This window comes from Microcebus murinus, chromosome 21 (assembly GCF_040939455.1).
Source record: "Microcebus murinus isolate Inina chromosome 21, M.murinus_Inina_mat1.0, whole genome shotgun sequence".
Lineage (NCBI taxonomy): Eukaryota > Metazoa > Chordata > Mammalia > Primates > Cheirogaleidae > Microcebus > Microcebus murinus.
This window is the reverse complement of record NC_134124.1, coordinates 33,225,608-33,246,046: the sequence shown is the minus strand read 5'-3', so window position 1 is coordinate 33,246,046 and position 20,439 is coordinate 33,225,608. Positions and strand designations below refer to the sequence as shown.

Sequence of the window (20,439 nt, the reverse complement as noted above, 5' to 3'; positions counted from 1 at the left end):
GGGCAGAATGAGCCAGTTGTGAGAAGAGCTGGGAGAAGAACATTCTGAGCTTGAGATTTTCCAGGAACTAAGAGAAGACCCCGTGGTGGGCACCGGACAGGGGACATGAAAGGGCTGGGAGTGTGGACAGGCGCCAGCCCAGGCAGGGCCTTGCAGGCCACAGTGAGTTTTTATTTTGTTCCTGATGTGATAGGAGCCCCTGGAGGGTTCATCAGGGGCATGACGGACTCACTCCGCTGCATGCAGAAAACAGCTTTCATAAGAGAGAGTAGAACAGGGAGCTCATCAGGAGGCCACCTCAGTCGTTCAGAAATGGAGCTGGCTATGAGTGGGCGGAGGAGATGGAGATGAAGATGGAGAAAAGTGAGAGGATCCAGACATAGTTTGGAAAGCAGAACCACGGGGTCTTGCTTATGCATGGCACGTGCTTCCTAACATTTGCATCTTTTCTTATGTAGCCACTGCCCCCACTCCAGCCCAACCACGAAGAGCCTAGCAGAGGCAGAAACCACAAAACGGCAAAGCGTGAGTGCCAGGGCTGCTCTCTCTTGCCCACCAGCCCGCCCTACCCCAGCCCACCCGCAGCAGCTGCCACCTTCTTTTAATTGATGTCAGTCTTTTTCCTTTCCAGTGCCACCTCCTTCCATAGACAGAAGCACAAAACCTCCCCTGGATCGCTCGTTGGCTCCGTTTGACAGAGAGCCCTTCACACTAGGTGGGTATGACTCACGTTCCATGCATAGAGATCTTGGTCGACATTTCTGGAGTGCTTACTGCATGCTTTTCACGTGCACCATCTCATATACCGATGGCCACAATACTATGAAGTAGAGGCTGTCAGAATCATCTCCATTTTACAGATGAGGAAACAGAGGCACAAAGATCTAACTTTGCAAGATCGCTCACATACCAAGTAATGGAGGTAGACACCCAAGCCCAGGTCAGCCTGATAGCCCGGCTGGTGGGCTGGGCCAGCTTCTCCACGGGGCATGTGTGATATGTGTGCACACATCTCATTGTCCCTCAGCTGAGAGTCATCAGGGAGTTTTGTGGTACAGAGGGAGGACCTGAGCTAGGAGACTAGAGGTGGGGGAGCTGGTATCTGCTGCTTGTTGAACACAGGGATGTTACTTTCTCAGGGATCAGTCTCCTAACTTGTAAGGCAGGTGTTCTGTAAGGGTGAGATGCTTTATAAAATACTGAGTTGCTGTTCAAATGTCAGGGCTGTTTTTTGTTGTATGTATGCAGTTGACCAAACATTGGGTATACTGCAATCCTTTTACCCCACAATTTACAAAATTCTTGGATTGCAGTTACTTTCACATGGAGCTATTTTCAATTCAATTCTAAAACTTAGTAACCATTTATTGAGCAGCTACTATAGGCCAAGTGCCTTACCTACTGCAAATATGCCTACATTATCTCTAATCCTCATGCCAACCCAACAAAGCAGGTGCATTATTATCCTTACTTCCCAGTTGATGAAACTGAGGCTCAAAGAAGTTGAATGATTTGCCTAAATTTGCATAAGTACCTACTTATGCAGGATTTGAACTTATGTCTTTCTAAGTGGCTGCTGTTTTCTACCACATAATGCTGCAGGGCCCTGAGTTTTAACTTGCTGTGGACTAGGAGCGTCTGGGGAAGGAACTCTGAAACTGAATAGAAGAGGAGCCCAGAGTCCCAGCCATACCCCAGCCTTCCCTTGGCTATGCTCCAAGCAAGGCATTTAGCCTTTTGTGGCCTCACTCCTTTGTCTGTCAGCAAAAAGACTTTCAGTTCTTGGATTTGAGGCAGCTGCTTGATGCTGTTTCCTCAAACTGTATCATAACTGCGCTGAGTCATGCAAAGCTGTGTTGGCTGTGTTGGTTTGGAATAGTTGCAGCAGAGCTGTGTAATTACGTGAAAATGAAGACAGATCTGACTTCAGATTGCAATCCTGCTCACTGCCACGAGCCAACACATCGCCAACAGAAAAGTAGAATAATCATGTCAAATCCTCCACAATTACCTATCTTTTAAAGATTACTTTTTACTATTTTTTTTCAGCATATTATGTCTTTAAAGACATCCTTTTCTGATAATTTCTGTTGTACTCTTGAATTATTCCCTTTTTCTGTGAGGTTTAGAAGAATTAATGTCGTTTTACAATACTTAGACTCAACATGAGACTCCTACCATGCCCAGAGAATATATACAAAAATGAGCATATTTTTTTAAAAAGTACATTCAGGCCAGAGGATATAAATCTAACTTTTCTGGGTGTCCCTCCAAAGTGAGGGTTCTACCCCAAACTAAAGTTTTATAAATAATAAACAGGTTTATACCATCAAAACTCTCTCCCACTAGCCAGTGAGTGGGACAGTATTCACGGTAGGACAGTATTCTTAGGACAATCACGGGCCTGGCATGTTTTTGGTCCTTAAAGAATAAACCATGTTGTGAAAATGCAACTCCAGGCATATCGTCCCTCCATTCGCCTTAGGGCGTTACTTGTGCCTGGATGTAGGAGGGAGGGAAAGAAAGGAAGGTAACTAAGAAGTGTCAGCCCACACCGATCATGACAAAGTCAAAATAAAAATGCAGAGATGCATCTCTAAATCTAACCTTTTATTTGGGAGGAAAGAATTGAGATTCAGGGCATGCACACAAACCTGTGGTCTTCAGTATTTCCAACGAACAAAGAGAAGGTTGGAGGTTGCACGAAAAAGAGGAATGTTACCTATTACTGTTTGAGAAAGCTCATTGGCACTAGCAAGCTCCCAGGGAGGTGGCAGGTTTGACCAGGGAGTGATGGCAGTGCATAAAATTAGCCTTGGAGTTGCAGCAGGTCATTTCAGCAACTTTTAGATAAAACTAGTTTGAGGTTACAGCAGGCAATTTCAGCAGCCAGACTTGCAGAGAATTACATTTCTGGAGCAATATTCGTGTCCTGGGTGCTTTCCTCCCCTGACTTCTTGACTCTGTTTTAGCTGGGTATGACAAGAATGATCCAATTCGTATAATCAGATTTCACCGTCGTGTGCCTGACCCTGCATATAAATTGTCAACTGATTCTTACAACAAACCTATAGGGTTTTAGCCTGTAACCTCATTTTAGAGATGATGAAATTGAGAGTTAAAAACCTTAAGTAACTTGTTCAAGGTCATAAAGGATTTGCTTCTAGACCTGGTTGAATCCTGTTAGTAATACTTTTATCGCATTGACGACAAAGGGTGTATCTTTTCTAGGCGACTTTAGATAGAATACAAGTTAAATTGCTCAACGAGTAACTTTGCAATGCAGAATTCTCAGGTACGTCTGGCATTTCTTCAGGGAGCTGGGATATCATATATCATCTGCTCTAAAAGAAAAGTAAAACAAACAAAAGCCAACCAAAAAAAAGATTTGCAGCATTCTAGGAGAATCTCCTGAAACCCTCTTCCCCAAGTTAAAAGTGCTCTCCAAAAACTAAGTGGAGCACTTTAATATCAAGTGCTCCACAGGACTGGAAAAAAATTAACCCCTTCATGGCAAATGGGTTTATTTTCAGTTTGAAAATAAAGTTAGGCTGTACAAAATATATTTTGGCCAATGAAAGAGGCATAAAATCCCAAGAAGACGTTTGTTCTTTTGCTCATCAGTTATGTAAAGTAAAATGTTAAAAAAAAGCACAGAGTCCACAATACTGTTTGTATGTTCACAAAGCTGTGTGACTGTGGGCAAGACACTTGATTTCTCTGAGCCTGTCAAATGAGGTCCTCTGTAAGGGACATTTCCAAATCTGAAGGCTGGAATGCGGCCCCCTTAAGAGCTCAGACTCACAGCCTCCTCCAACTGTGTTTTTAAACCTCATGCTTATGAAGTCCTGTATTCAAGGCCTGTCCGTTGTCATTTACAGGAAAGAAACCAGCGTTTTCTGACAAGGTAAGCCGTTTCTGTCCTCTTTTGTTTTTGTTTGTTTTGCAATTTTGTCCTTACTCGTTGAAAAGTGCTTGGACACTCATTCGTCTTCCCCTCTGCCTTGCAGCCCTCCGTCCCGGCGGGAAGGTAGGACGCCCCCCCATTGCCTGTACACGAGGGTACACGGGGTATCCCGCAGACCTCTGCCTGGCGAAGTTTGCTTCTCACACTTCCTTTCTCTGAACTCCGCAGGCCTCTCGGAGAGCCTTTATCCAAGATACAAAAGCCTCCTCTGCCGCCAGCGACCGAAAGACACGAAAGAAGTAGCCCCCTGCCAGGGAAGAAGCCACCTGTGCCCAAGTAACTGTCTTGTGTCACTAGAGCCTGTCATTCCCGCAGGGTGGGTGGCGTAGGCAGCCTGCCTGGGGCGGGACCCTTTGCTTGCTGCGGCTTGAGGAATGTCTAGGCTTCTCTGGTTGGACACAAAGTGCCAGGGTGTCTGAAGAAATTGGAATATAGCTGAGAAATGAGTAGGGGGATGTTTAATCCGGAGTACGAGATGGCTGCTGTTTGTGGAGAGACTGTCGACAAGCAGTCGGATTTTTAACTGAGTTTTGTTTTTTTTTTTCGCCTTGTTACAGAAAAGCCTTCACGGTGCATAGGAACTGCACTTACCATTTCATTTTTCAGTGCAGGTAGCAGAAAGAAAATAACTGGGGAAGGTTTTTAGGTCGCTGTGTCTTCCTTACTGTTCAACCGCATTTTATAATTGCAGGATACCGAGGCTGCTCTAGTGTTTCTTAACTTTGCCATGAAGTCATTTGGGGCGTTTGTACCAGTGGCATGCATGGATCTGGTGGCAGGCCGGCCCTGCTGCTTACTAAGCCTGCTATCACCAAGGCTCTGTTAATGTCATCTGTGAAATCAGGATCCGTACCTATCACCCTTGCTTGGCTGCTGTGAGGATTAAATCAAGGCCAGGGCTAGAGTGTGCCAAGAAAACCCCTTAGTAATGGAGCTTGATGACATTTCAGTGTCGTATTTTTAAACAATCAAAATGAATGCAAAAAAGTCAATGAACAAAATATCAAAATTTTAAATAAATGCAGGATACGATGACAACGTGGGGAGCATCTGACATGCGGGAGATGCTCGACAAATTGCCCTTCTCTTCCCTTCTCCCGGAAGAGGCTGTGCTAAGGGGCAGCGGCGCAGATGCCTGCCGCGGCTCTAAGACAGCTGTCGCCACATCGGTTTGGCTGTCTTGTTCATCTGGGCCAACTGCACTGAGCCCCCTTTGGAAAAGTCCCAAAGCAGTAGCATTTTCCAACCGTCTTCTCTTTACACCAAGCATGGGTCCTGAGACGGCTGTTTTAAAACATCAGCAAAGGAGAATATTACCTAAAATGTTTTCATTTGCTTGAGAAACAACAGCTCAGTGAAATTTAATAGCTACTAAGGAGTTAGTTTGCTGACTAAACCTATATATATATATATATATATATATATATATATATATATATATATATGTAATTATTTGCTGCACTAGCTACCCCAAAAAAAAGGTCTGCCTAGCTCAGCTTGCAATGATGACAGCACGCTGAGTGGCCAGATCGCCCCTGCACCCCGCTCCCCTGCCTTTCTGCTGGGATGCGACACTTCCCCACTTCCCACGCCTCAGTGGGTTTGATTTCTCATTATTCGATTAAGTGAAACTATATTGTGAGGCTGGCTCTTTGGAACTCTTTGTGCTCAGTTCATTTTCTTTGCCCTAATTCATTTCAGGCATGGATGGGGACAAGACAGAAGAGAGAATGTAAGTACCAAATGGCATTCTGTGAATGCTTGGTGTGGGGGGAACCAGAGTGGGCTCCGTGGAGGTTGGGGCCCCATCCATCTCGGCCTTCGCTGAAGTCCAACCTGGAGAGGGTCCTGAGTGCTGGGGCCCGGGTCTTTCTCGGAGCCTGTCGTGCTGTGCTGCTTAGCTCCTGTCCCTGTGAGAGCACCTGGTGGGGGGGCTGGGTGAGTGGCAGCCCCATCCCGTGGTGTAATTAGCAAGGTGAGGGTGGGGAGCGGAAGAGAGGATACCGTGAGGGACGGCCAGGAGTCTGGGCCACACTGAAGTTTCCAAGGCCTCTGTTTCCCCTTTCAGTACCTCCACGATCTGAAAAAGAGGGGAAATAGCATTTGATTGCTTACCATGTGCACACTGCTACGCTAGCTGCTTCAGGGTGACCAGCTGTCCCTGTTTGCCCAGGGTGCTCCCAGTTTTTGTACTGAAAGTCCCACATCCCAGGAGCTCTCTCAGTGCCAGCCAAACCAGGATGGTTGTCACCACTAGCCTTACATATGCTTTGTGTTTAGTGACCCTGTGAGGGGTCATCCTTTCCCTTTTACTGGGAGGAAACTGAGGCTCAGAAGGGGATACTGGCACGTTGTACAGCCAGTACATAGCCAGCATCTGAATCCGGCCTGTCTGCCTTTCTCTACACTGTTAGCCCTCCAGAGGCGATCAGACCCCTGCCCTTGTTCCAGCACTCTACCCACAAATCCCTGCAGTTTGCATAGCTCTGCGCTAGATGCCGCGCTTGTTCAGGTGAAATGCTGAGCCTGGAGACAGGCGTGTTTACATCACACGTGCTAAAGAGCATACAGTCATGGATGCTCTGTAGAGGCTAAGGAAAGAAGGTGGCCCATTTGGGTCAAGGAGCCAGTGGTGACTTCTTAGAGGAAGTGAGCTTTATTATGGTCATTGAATGATGGGGAGGACACAAAATAGTCAGCCTAGAAGAAAGCCCAGGTGCATTCCAGCCTCAGGAATGTCCTGAGCGGGTGGACAGCAATGCCCATGGAGCCTGTGGAGACAGGGAGGACAGTGGCTTGGCTACAGAGATACAGGGACAAAGTGGAGATAAGGTTGGACAGTGAAGATAACATCACACACTCCAGGTTCCCAGTCTCTGGAAGGATTATTGAGATTCATTGTCATCGGAATCTGGGTGTTGTATAGTACCCAACCAGAGGGGACATGGTTGCAGCAGTGTCGAAGAACAATGTCATTGTGGGAAGGGGGCTCCTGAGTACGTGTGTGTTATGTGCACAGCCCTTTGCTGGGACTCCCAGTTGGCCAGTGGGCACAAGTAATTCTGGCTTGATCTCTTTTGCCTTCTCTCAATGTGTGGTAGGATTAATGATAGCAAGCTTTTATTAAAGAGCACTTAACCTATGCTAGGCACATGCAGTAACTAATTTAATCCTTATGACAACACTTTGAGGAAGCTGCTATTTCGTACCACAGGTCTGGCCTAACAAAACTCCCTTGCCAAGGCCACCCTTCTTAACAGCAAGCTGGCCCCTGTGGTCTACTAGTCAATGGCAAAATCATTTGTCTCCTTGAACCTCATCCTTACCCGAGAAGAGAAAATAGCCCTTCCCTTGTCTATTTCACAAGGTTGCCTGGAAGATAAAAATGGCGAGGGCTGTGAGTGCACCTTGTAAGCTGCACTGGAAATAAGTGTGGCCGTATTGCTGTTGAGAAGAGTGGCCATGGCATGAGAGACAAAAAGGAGGCTGAGCTTTGGGTCACACAGATCCAGCGTGGAGCCCAGTTCTGTAACCTTTGACAATGCAGCTAGGACTGTCCTGAGGATCATGTTTCCATTTGTAAAATAAGGATGTGAAATTCCCAAAGGGTTGCTAGAGGAACTGAATGAAATCTTGTGTATGAATGTTTTGGGGTGCATCATAGATATTGCTAATATCATTATATCTTTGGGGCTTTTTAGTTACCTCTGAAGCTATTTCATGCTAAATACATGGGGAGAGTCTCAAATTGGAGTGTCCTGAGATGATTATTTGTATTAAGAAATCATAAACCACTTAGCAAGTTCTAGTATTCTCTACAATATATTTATTATAAAGAGGCATAACTATCAAAGAAAGAAACAGAGACATTTATTTGATTGAGAAATGCAGTCTTCTTTTAGAAATTGTATTTTGATGATACATTAATATTTCTTTTTTTCTTTCCCTGCCCAGGAGGAAGATGATGGTATGTTTAGAAATTTTTTTTTATAACTTATAACTCATTCTTTCATATATCTGTTCAGGCATTCAACTGGGATTGTTGAGTACAGGAATACTGTAGAATCAATTATAACTGTTAAATTAGTATTAAATAGACTTACATCAATTGATATACTGCACAGCTACAATAAAATGGAATTATTTGTTTGGATCACCAAAGAGAACTGTTAAGTTCATGTGTAGCAGTGCAGATCACTGAATTGTACAGCAAAATTTAAAATTGTATGCATGGTTTGATAGAAAAATCTCTAATATTTATGCCCTCTAACAAACGTAGATAAAGAATCAGTAACTGTAGATAAATGAGATAGCATAAAATTTTGAGTTTCATAAAACAAGATAAAAAAACTTGTGAATAATTTCTGAGATTCACTATGTTTCCAGTTGACAATTTTCTGCCAAGTTAGCATTCTGAAAATACAATGAATGTGTATTATAGAAAATGATATAGAATAGCGGCACTTTAAAGATGCAACATCATCTAGAAAAACCTTGAGGGATAGGGACCGATCTTACCACTTCCTAATTACATCTGCTCATTTAGACTTTTGTGTCTGCCTTTATACTAGCTGTTTCTAACTGGACGATTAGACAGTCATCCACTTAGAACAGGATGCTGGGAGCAGTTCTCGAATGTTCCTTAGAGACACTTGGGTCCTGACAATCTCCTTAATGTGTTTCCACTTCCGCACAGTGCATCACAGGCCTCTGCCCCAGCCAGCACTACTTCCTATGAGCTCCAACACTTTCCCTTCAAGATCTACCAAGCCGGGCGCCAAGCACTCTCTCCCATCCTCCCACGTGCCTGGAGCTTTCTCAGAAAGGTTTGTGCCTCCGTCATTAAATTGTAGCTTAACATAACATCCGGGTTCACCTGACACGGAGGTAATGCCAGGTAGGTTGAGGAAGAAGGAAATGAGCCGGTGGGTAGTGGGGTCTGAGCATTTTAGATCTTAAGAAGCAAAGCCAGGCTGAGCATTGAGAAGGATGTGTTGGTTCGCCGCTGTCCTCGAGTCTGCTTGGCATGAGAGGGGTGCAGAACTGACTTCCTCCCCGATCACTCCGGACAGAACGGACCCCTTGGCAGAAAATGGAGGATGCTTTCACTTCCTGAGTTTAATCAAACACACAACAGTCATTACCTTATTATTTAAGTACTTGGAGCACTTCTGCAAGCTGGTTGGGAAGACTGAGAAATTCTCGGCAGATGTTGAGAATCGACTGCAGACTGACCCTAGCAGGTCGGCTTTCTCAACAGCAACAGCGTTTCTCAGGACTCAGGATAAGGCTGTGCAGAGGCAGAGGCATGAACAGGGGAAAGGCCCAGGTCATTGCCCCAAACCAGCCAAGAGGCCTCCTCTTGGTGTCCCCCAAGGCCTTAATATTCAAAGGGAGGAGCCCACTTCCCTCCCCTAGGCATTGCGGAAAACTGGACCTTCAGTAAGATGGGTACGCCCCGGCCAGCTATGGAGAAGACTCTCACGAGGGTTCCTTTTCCTGGGGTGCCTCTTGCCCTGTTTTCTGTGGCTCTTGTCGTTCTCCCTGCCGGTTTCTTATTGGGCCAGGCCTGCTCCTTCTAGACTGCTGCTCCCTTCCACACTGGGAGCCGCAGAGGTATTCTCACAGAATACCTCTCAGGCCAGGTTGCTGTGCAGAGCAGAAGTTTCCAAAGATGTGGACTGGTGGGTGGGAGCGTCACTGCTCAGCATGTTGGGGTCCCCTCCCACCGCCCTCCCCCTACCCCTACCCCCATCCTCCCCTCCCACTACCCTCCCCCCTACCCCCTTCCCACCACCCTCCCCTGCACAGCCCTGCAAGTGCTGTGGCTGCAGCGCCACCTAGCGCTCTCTTCGCACCACCCTGCCCTCTCCTTGCAGCCCTGTGGGCCCTGGAGTCACTGTTCCCAAAGACAGGCCCCTTAACACATCCTCCTACCAAAGAGAAGTGCCCTTCCCAGAGGGCTTCTGCCATTCTCTGAACTAAAAGGCCTCAAACTGCCGCCAATTTTTTAAAGTAACTTTTCAATGCCCTTTACACAGTTTAATTTTGCTGCTGCTGTTGTTGTTTTGGCTCATGAAGCTCCTTAGACTTTGGGATGGTCCAAGGGAAAAGAGTGAAATGAATCTGATCAGTTCCTCCCCTCGGCCCAGCTCCGTGGTTTGGAGGGCAGGCGGTGTGGGAAGCAATGAGAAAGCAGGAAAAGAAGCAGAAGTCGTCCACGGTCTGGCTTCCCTAACCCAGCCCCCCCCAACTAACATCCCTTTCTTTTCCTGTCTCCGCAGCAACAGCAGTTTTCCACAGAGCGCCTCTCTGCCGCCCTACTTCTCTCAAGGTTTGTATTCGTGGCTTTGGTGACCTGCTGCAGCCAGCGTGCCTTTATGAATGGACTCCAGCCTGTCCCAAAGCCTTTGGCAGGGGTTTTGTTGTTTCCCAAAAGCATCCGACTTCCTCATTCAACATTTATTTCGGTGTCTGCAGTGTTCCAAGGGCTGTTGGAATGACTGGATATGACATAAGACACCACATGCACACACACACATACATACACATGCACACACACAGAGACATGTGCACACACAGACACATACACATTCACACAGACACACACATATGCATGCACATACATATACATATATACACACACAAACACATACACATTCGCACATATACTTTGCTACCCTCACCTTCCCATGTAGAGCTCTTCCTCCCTGCTGTTCCCACACAGAGCCAGAATAGCGCCTGGCTTTCTCTGTAGCGTTAGATTTCCCCATGCATCTGCCCATAGTCTGTGAGTGGGGAGCATGCTCACAATACAGATTAAGAGAACTCATCCTCACAGATTCTGATGCAGTGAGTCTGGAGTGAGGCCCAGGGACTTGTTTATTAATAATAACCACCTCTGGAGGTCCATGGTAAGCATTTGCTTAGAGTGTTCTCCAACTTTAATGTTCATACAAATTACCTGGGAATCATGTTACAATGCAGATTCTACTTTGGTAGGTTTGGAGTGAAACCAGAGATTCTGCATTTCTAACATTTTCCTGCATCATGCTGATATTGCTGGTTCATGGACCACTTTGAGTAGCAGCAAAAGCCTACAGGGCAGGACTCACTTGTGTTTTTTATCCCTGAAGACTTGCCTATTCGAGAGGGAGGCTGAGGTGGGAGGATCACTTGAACACAGGAGTTTGAGGCTGTGGTGAGCTATGATCATGCCTGTGAATATCCACTGCACTCCAGCTTGGGTGACATAATGAGGCTGTGTCTCAAAAACAAAAACACTTGCAAGTGACTGGCATATAGTAGGTGTTTTTAAAATGCTTGTTGAATGACTGAATGTCAAATGACTGTGAAAAGTTAGCTAACTCTAGTAAGATTTTTACCATGCCAGGAAACTGGCCTAATGTTGCCAAATTTTCCAATTTTCTTTTAAAGAACAGTTGAAAACATAGCCTTTAATGTGGAATTATCCAATTTTTAAATGTCGACTTAAATTCTTTTTTATAATGCTGTGAGGAGCAAACAAAAACCTTTTTTTTTTTGCATTCATGGTTCCTGTGCAGAACAGCATTTTGTGTTTTAAATAGAAAATTACACTAGTATGTTTGGATTATACTTGAGAATAAACATTTTTTTCTGGAGTGCATCTGTTGTATTCAGTTGGATGTGTCTGTAATTCCCCAGATAGGTGAGATCCCACTGCCAACCCCACTGGCACCCGCCACGTTCTCAGCGTTTGCTAAGCATTTGAGGTGGTTGTGTCCATATTCACCGTTTGGTTTCCACAGTTTCCCAGCCCCTTCAACTTTCCAGCATCCTCAAACTCACTGTGTTTTGCAAACTCACATTTGTGTAACCTACCTGGCCCCTGCAGGCATCTGAGTTCCAGACAGTTCGCTTTACAGCAATAGTTCCCAAGACAAATTCCACACATCTCCAGTTTGATGAGTTGCTAATAGGGATTATTAATACAAAGAGTTAATTATTTTTTGGAGTACTGCCTTAATCCAAATTGATCCCTTTCCTCTAAGACTGCCAGGACCCCTGGTCCTCAGTCTTCTCCACTGGCTGCTCCAATGTCAGGAAGGTAAAGACTGTGCTGTGCATTGCCCGAAAACTGGTCACAGTGCCTTTGAGGCTCTAGATATTGGGGGTGGTGGGGAACTGCAATAAAAAGTGCATATGCTTGTCTGTTGTGAATTATGACTTTTGAAAGTGTGTGATGCTTGCCTGTGGGTGTAGAAGCAGAAAGAGAATACTTCCTTAACTCTAAAACTGCCACGCAACAGGCCCTGGTTCTATTACTCTCCTAGCTTGTTGGATTTTATTCATTCAACAAGCATTGTAAGTGTAAAAGTGTTGGACTGCAAAAGCAGGGGCGGGAAGGTCTGTTTAGGCAAGGGGAACCGGAGAAGGGAGGCATGGGCAGCTCGGGGCCAGCCTTACCTGCCTATTTAGAAACAGGGAAGGCTATCTTCAATGATCCTGGTGGCCGGGCTCAGGAGACTTCAGCCTTTCCCAGGTCACTGTCCTCCCTCAGTGGGTAACAGTGGTCTGGCAATGCAGTGACAATCCTGGTGCAGAACCGCCTGAGGTGCTTGTTAACATGCAGGTTCCTGGGCCCTGAGTGATTTAAAGCCCCTCAGTGATTCTTACTTATGCACAACAACGTTTGGGAACCACAGGGTCAAGTCTCGGCTTTGCCACTAATAGCACGTGATTTGCTGAGACTCTGAGACTCCATTTACTCATGCAAAATGAAGCCCATTCTCACCTTGTAATGTTGCTTCGAGAATTAAAGGTAACAGAAACAAAGTGCCTTGCTCAAGACAGAGTAGTGCTGAATAAAATATTTGTTGAATGTACAAACAAATGATGGATGAATAATTAAAAGAACATTTAACATTTACGAACATTTAAGGCACATAGAAAACAGCCTTGGCAATAACAAGTCAACACAATCAAACCTTTCCTGAGATGAGAAGATGTTTTCATAAAGTTTCAGGGAACTGTAAACAAGAAAAAAGAGTTTAGAGAAGATGAGGTGCAAGCACTGGGTGATTTATAGGGCCCAATGAAGACATGTTGGCTGGTCAAATAATCAGTAGTGCCTTCTGTGAGAGTTGAACAGTTTTTCCTCTTGAGAACAGCATGTAGCAAACTTTGGTTTTAAAAGCTAACAGTATTCTCAATGTAATTTCATATTGTCTGGGGTCCCTTACATTTCTTCTTGTAAAAACATTAAGAACATAATTATCTTTATTACCAAATTGTCACTACAGCATTGAGAATCCACTCTCGGTGTGCTGATGTTACAGGAGTCTATGAAAGATTTGTCTCTTGAATATTCTCTTTGATGCTCACATTCATTAAAACAAATGTGAATTTTTCATACATTCACATGTGAATGTGAAAGTGATGTAGTCACTTTCCATCACGTAACATGCACATCTAGGAAATCACTCGATGTTGAGGTTGTGCTCTCAGAGTTTTATTGGCATGATTACAGAACAATGCCTGAGCAGCCCTCATAGTTTTGAACAGGCGAAATTTATTTTCAAAACTCTGGTTGCTTGAAATATTCGTTATTGGAACAATTGCAAGGGTGTTTTGAGGGGGAAATGTGTTTTGACAGAAGCAAACCATAGCTTACAGCAAGTTAACTTTCAAAATGCTATACTTTTGAAGGTTCTAGCAACAGGCCACCTCTAAGAGCTGAAGGCCGAAACTTCCCCCTGCCAGTTCCAAACAGACCTCGGCCCCCATCCCCTGCGGAAGAAGAGGTAATACAGCATATGTTGTTATTTTGTTTTTCCTCAGTAAATGAATCATCAGAAACTCCCATTGAATAGTCGTTTGTACTTTTATCTTCTATTAGTTTTATTTTATTTGAAAACATATATTAAAAGAAAGACTCCAAATGAAAATTATATTCTTTTCCCCTTGGTGTTCTTTCATACTCTTCCAATGGGAAATGTGTGTTTTATATTAAACAACAAGAAAATAATCCTATTTTTTGTTTCCTAGCTTATGACCTTGATTAGTCATACAAATTACTCATTAACCCAGTTTTTTCATTAAGCATGTTATATTAAAATGAAGAAATTATTATATCTGTATCTTTCTTGATCAGAGGTTCCATTACATAAGGAATGCTTATTCACAGCTACCTTTGCATCCAGTGTCATGATAAAAAGCAGTTCATGCAAAATATCTTCTTTTAGCCCCAACTAAATGATTCTATATTCAAATTAAGAAAACAAATGCTTTAAAGCTCATGGAATTGAGTTGGTGATTTATGGAAATTATTACTCAGAGGCTTTTCTTTTAACTTACATATGTAACTGAAAAATTTATTCAATTTTTAAAAATTTACATTTTCAGAATTCATTAAATGAAGAGTGGTACGTTTCTTATATTACCCGACCAGAGGCAGAAGCTGCTCTTAGACGGATAAACCAGGTATTGTGCTATAGTTTATTTTTAAATAGTTATAAATATTAACAGAGAATAATAAGGGAACTGACTTGTACTGAGTACCAATTAGGGGCTAGAAATTCTGCTAGGTGCTATTGCCACTGTTACTCCTAGGAGATCCATTAGTGCCAGCTTCACAACTACCTCCATCCATAGCAATGATTCCCAGGACTTGGGAATCATTTGGCTGGCAGAAAAATCTAAATTAGGCAGTCATTTGGTTGGCAGAATTTTAGGAGATTTTTTTTAGTGAAAGGAGTCCATCTTATTATAGGAATCAGATAGTGTTAGGAGACTCTCTCTCCCCTAAATTTCCAACATCTTACCATGTAGTTCCATTTCCTCTTTACACATGATTGCCATCCACATCGATGCAAAAAGACCAATATTGAAAGAGACAGCAGCAATGTTTTGCTCTTTCCCCTAGACATTTCTAGCTAGTCCTTTAATATAATAAGGTCTTAAACAGATTTCCTGTGGCCCAGTGCCAAACCTTAATCTTAAATCTATTTATCAGAGATGGGAAAGGAAAGATCCTTCATCTTTCACATCTAAAGTCTATACAGCAGTAGTTCTCAACCTTAGCTGCACATTTAGATCATCTGGGAGCTTTTTAAAGATCCTGATTCCTGGGTGTCACCTGCAGATTCTGACTTAATTAGTCTGGGGTGCCGTGTGGGCTCTCAGAAGCTTCAAAACTCAATTATAATTCGAAGCCAAGACAGTGAGTCACTGGTCCAGAAATATGTTTGTTTAACAAAGATGATCTGACTGGCTCAATTAACTTGGAATGAAAAGACATGAAGGAAAGCTGTTAATTGCAAATTGATGGCTATTTAAAGCCATCCAGATTCAGTACAAAGAGAAGGGACTAGTTTAAAGGAGCCCTTACTAATTAATTCTATTTTAACATTAGGTCTTTACAATATTAATATTATATAGCAATACTTTATTGGATGGAAATTTAAAGTACAAGATGAATCACAACACTAGTTTAGTAAATATTAGAAAAAAGGATGATAAGAACACATAGAGCTGCATTCAATTTTGTTCAGGTGTCTGATGAATGAAACACTATATGTAGAGATCATGAGTTTTTAAAAGGGGTACATTTCATAGGTATTTGGGTGTTTTCTGACTTCATATGTCAAAAAGAAAGGTTAGGGAATTAACTCACAGGAATAGGAAGATATATCTTGAGTTAACCAATAAAGTATTTCTCCTGGCCTTTTATCTACTCAACCACCTATTATTTGGTTTTTACTGAAAAAAATATTTCCTTCTTTTTATCAAGAGACTTCAAAGAGGTTGACTTGAAAATTTCTCCAATATAATCTCGGCTGCCTCTCTCTTGATAACCAAAAAATTCATGACACGTGGGATCTGACGCTGTTTGGGAAACTAAGTATTCATTGACTGTCAGGTTTTGCAGTCAAGGAACTGCAAACTGCAACTGACAAGTTTGATGGATCCCTAGAGGGTTGTCTACTGCTCTTGCAGGCAGCAAAAATAGTGACTTTTACTGCTCCCATAATAACAAGTATTTATCCTTTTAGGATGGCACTTTTCTGGTTAGAGACAGCTCTAAGAAGACAATAACCAACCCGTATGTCCTTATGGTGTTGTACAAAAATAAAGTTTACAATATCCAGATCCGTTACCAGCAGGAAAGTCAAGTTTACTTGTTGGGAACTGGGCTCCGAGGGAAAGAGGTAAGGATTTCAAGTTTCAACCTTTCCCCAAACTCTCTTATGTTTGTCTGCATACCTTCGTGGAGCCTCACGGCAACGTTCTTTGGGAGTCCATACTATATGGCAACTTCAGAGTTAAATCACATGAGTGAGGCCCTTCATTTATTAGAAGAGAAATAAAGCAAAATGTTTACAATGGCTACCTCTGCCATAGGAGTCTTTTTGAATCTTTTATTCCAAATAATCTAAAATCACATGTATAACTTTTAAAATCAGGAAAAAAATGTTAACATTTAAATTTTTAAAAAATCCAGTTGGTGTCAAAGTCAAGTCCCTATTGTTCACCTCTGTGACATAATTTTAATGTAGATTGCAGTGTACTTATAAGGATGTATTAAAATGGATGCCACTTGGGAAAGGGGAAAAACTAGAATATTTGCTATGCTGATTATTTAGATACCTGGGTCATTTCTTACTAAAAATGGAGGGTTGGCTCTGTGAAGATGGCCAAATTGCCAAAGATAATTTTTTTCTTTTAGGCAGAGGTTTAGATTCTCATGCCAGTCACTTTTTGAGTGGTAATCAGAAATGAAGTGAAAGAAACCTTCAGGGCTACTTTTTACGAAGGAAACTAACAATTAAAGTTAATGCCCCAGACATGCTCTTTTAAGTTCAGAGTTCCAGGAGGGGGACCAGCTGCATCCAACACTTCCAGAATGAGAAGCAGCATACCAATACCTTCCACTTCACTCCAAATACTTTTAAGTTATGATAATATTAGTGAATAGAAAAAAAATGCATGATTTTGATCAAATGTTTGAATCACTGGTTCACTGTGGATAGAGATGCAAAGACCCTATAGAAAGAGAGGTGTTTGCCCTCCAAGATTTTTCTTGGTCTCGTGTGGAAACACACAAGTGCAAACCACTCATTGCAGCTGCCATGAAAGTAGGCGCCTAGCAGATTAGTCTTAAAGAAAATGCATAATCCTGATTTGGGTACCTAGGTGACTTCTCACACATGTCTAGAAAGATGCACAGGGCTTTTCCCAGGCTGGCCATCAGGGCTAGGGTGATCAAGGCTATACAAAGAAAGACTTGGCTGCTGAGCCCTTTTGAGCATGGAGGTGGCAATGGGGACACAGCAGAGAGATCATGAAGGAACCGTTGTGCCATGCTATAGATACCACCTCGACACTGTGAATGATGTTTGGCCTCCTGATTCCTTATGCCTCTTAACATTACTAATATTGAGAGTGAAGTAGGGATACAGAAACCAAAACCAAAGAGCGCAACCTCAAAGCAAAGGTATTGTAATTAAAATATTTAGGAGTAAATGACCCTCTATATGAAGTTTTAAAAAGTATGTATCACATTATATATGTATATATACACGCACACACATTTTTAGTCTCTTATCCATGTTTTTTTGGATGTTTGTGAGTTCTATAGCAGAAATCATTAAACTATTTGTCATATTTTACTTAAGTTTCCCACAATCATCATAGCTTGAAGAGGTAGGATATATTATGCAGATAAAAAAAAAACTGAGGGTGAAATTTATGTTACCCATTCCAATGTTGCCTTATCTCTATATTTTGACTCTTTCAGGACTTTTTGTCTGTGTCAGATATTATTGACTACTTCAGGAAAATGCCACTTCTGCTGATTGATGGGAAAAACCGAGGTTCCAGATACCAGTGCACATTAACGCACGCTGCAGGGTATTAGTAGCAAGGTAGCCAAGCAAACAAGCCTTGCTCCTGCCTGTGTTGCCAACACGGATGATCGGTCAACTTTGGTCAATGGACAAACACTCAGGACTGAATTGAGACCCTCACCATGAACACAAGGGTTTTGTCCTTTCCTTTAAAAAGTGTTTGCAATGAAGACTGTCAAATATCCCATAATTTATTTATTCTTCTTCAATGTTTATAAAGTTCATGAGTAATAGCATTCACACTTGAAGTCTAGTAATGCATTGTAATAATTCATTTTAAAAAATGTGTATTTTTGAATACCCATTTCAAAGTACAGTAGTTCACATAGCTAAAGAAGTAATTTGGGGCAGGTTTAAAAACACTGAAATAGTAATTGTTATTGGTATCACATAAAACTGTATTTTTGTATAGCCAAACCTCTTGTCAGTCAGAGGCATCATTAGTTTTATAAATATAATTTAAAAATTACTAAAATTCATTTTCTCAGCAGCAATAATTTAAGAGGCTTCAAAAATATAATTTCATTCCTTCTCATTGGTGTTTTTTTTTCCTGGGGGTGAGAATTTTTATGTACTTTTTTATGAAAAGATAAATGCATGTTGGGATAACTTCTGGGATTAAAATTGTCTTTTGCTTTACTCTTGGGCTCCTAAAACAATTTTATTGACTTTATAATTTAGTCCATACTATTACTTTTGTATATTAATGCAAATTTACAAATACCAAAAGAAAACATTTTAGAGATGAGGCTTTGGTGTCACCTAGGCTTACCCCCAGTTTAATTACTACATCTGGGTTTAATTGGCACTTCAAATCCCACATCCTCTCCATCCCTTCCACCCTCCTCCAAACTCCGGAGCATTGTCCAGGAATGTACATTTTACAGAATACTTCCTGATGAAGATGAAGGAGCAATGCTTATACACAGAAAATTGTGATCAGACTTTCCTATTAGGTAGATACAGCTCTTCTGTCTCTTGTTAACCCTGACAACTCTGTCATAAAGCCCCTTCTCAACCTTCCCACACAGGCTCTATGTAAGTCCTCCCAGGCGATTCAACTCTTTCCTTTAGTTTACAAATCGCACTTAACAAGAAGCAGTAGGCACTTAGCCAGATAAACACCTGGTATTCAGCAAAACAATGACAAGTTTTTCCCTTTGGGACCTTGGTTATTATCGTACAACTTTTATTAACAACAAACATTTTTGGCTTCTCTGCTTAATCTACAAATTTTCTGAATAGAAAAGAATATCTTACATCTTCATTTTCATGAGCTAATCAAAGGAGTATTGGCAGGGATATAAGAAGTCACCAAGTTAAAACTAATGGTACGCTAAGATAAAGAGTATGTGACATGTATCTGGGTTCTCGGTTCTGTTCCACTGGTCAATGTCCCTGTTCTTGTGCCAATCTCAAGCTGTTTTAATGACTATAGCCTTGTAGTATAGTTGGAAGTCTGGTAAATTGATACCTCCTATTTTGTTTTTATTGCCTAGGATTGATTTTGCTACACGGGGTCTTCTCTGGTTCCATACGAAGTGTAAAATTATTTTTTCTATATCTGTGAAAAATGATGGTGGCATTTTGATAGGGATTGCATTGACTCTGTAGGTCACTTTGGGTAGTATAGACATTTTAACAATGTTGATTCTACCGACCCGTGAGCACGGTATATTCTTCCACCTGTTTATATCCTCTGCTATTTCCTTCTTCAGTGTTTCATAGTTCTCCCTGTAGAGGTCTACACTGGGGAAAAGAATCCTTATTCAATAAATGGTGCTGGGAAAACTGGATAGCCACATGTAGAAGACTGAAACAAGACACACACCTTTCACCTCTCACAAAAATCAACTCACGTTGGGTAACAGACTTGAACCTTAGGTGTGAAACTATTAGAATTCTAGAGGAAAACATTCTAAATACTCTTCTAGACATTGGCCTAGGCAAAGAATTTATGAAGAAGACCCCAAAGGCAATCACAGCAGCAACAAAAATAAATAAATGGGACCTGATCAAATTAAAAAGCTGCTGCACAGCCAAAGAAACTGTCAAGAGAGCAAACAGACAACCCACAGAATGGGAGAAAATTTCGCAAGCTACACATCCGATAAAGGGCTGATAACTAGAATCTACTTAGAACTCAGGAAGATCAGCAAGAAAAAATCAAACAACCCTATCAAAGGACATGAATAGAAAGTTCTCAAAAGAAGACAGAATAATGGCCAACAAACATGAAAAAATGCTCCACATCTCTAATCATCAGGGAAATGCAAATCAAAACCACAATGAGATATCACTCAACTCCAGTGAGAATGGCCTTTATCAAAAAGTCCCCAAACAATAAATGTTGGTGTGGATGCGGAGAGATAGGAATACTCCTACACTGCTGGTGGGACTGAAAATTAGTTCAACCTCTGTGGAAAGCAATATGGAGATACCTTAAAGCGATACAAGTAGATCTACCATTTGAACCAGCAGTTCCACTACTGACTGGGCATCTACCCAAAAGATCAAAAGTCACTTTATGAAAAAGACACCTGCACTCAAATGTTTATAGCAGCACAATTCACAATTGCAAAG

The 20,439-nt window shown here is 42.3% G+C and overlaps 1 protein-coding gene across 1 annotated transcript in view; it reads left to right on the top strand.

The window, feature by feature from the left end:
* Positions 1 to 18,494, top strand: part of LCP2 (lymphocyte cytosolic protein 2) — a 45,866-nt gene extending 27,372 nt beyond the window's left edge. Inside the window, exons 9-21 of the mRNA XM_075996283.1 lie at positions 459 to 525; positions 632 to 715; positions 3,882 to 3,907; positions 4,011 to 4,030; positions 4,136 to 4,243; positions 5,669 to 5,699; positions 7,922 to 7,934; positions 8,664 to 8,793; positions 10,252 to 10,301; positions 13,658 to 13,752; positions 14,354 to 14,431; positions 16,003 to 16,158; positions 17,748 to 18,494. Of these exons, the coding sequence (XP_075852398.1) occupies positions 459 to 525; positions 632 to 715; positions 3,882 to 3,907; positions 4,011 to 4,030; positions 4,136 to 4,243; positions 5,669 to 5,699; positions 7,922 to 7,934; positions 8,664 to 8,793; positions 10,252 to 10,301; positions 13,658 to 13,752; positions 14,354 to 14,431; positions 16,003 to 16,158; positions 17,748 to 17,867 (978 nt within the window). The 3' untranslated portion in view covers positions 17,868 to 18,494. The remainder of the gene's footprint in view (positions 1 to 458; positions 526 to 631; positions 716 to 3,881; positions 3,908 to 4,010; positions 4,031 to 4,135; positions 4,244 to 5,668; positions 5,700 to 7,921; positions 7,935 to 8,663; positions 8,794 to 10,251; positions 10,302 to 13,657; positions 13,753 to 14,353; positions 14,432 to 16,002; positions 16,159 to 17,747) is intronic.
* Positions 18,495 to 20,439: the final 1,945 nt, after the last annotated feature.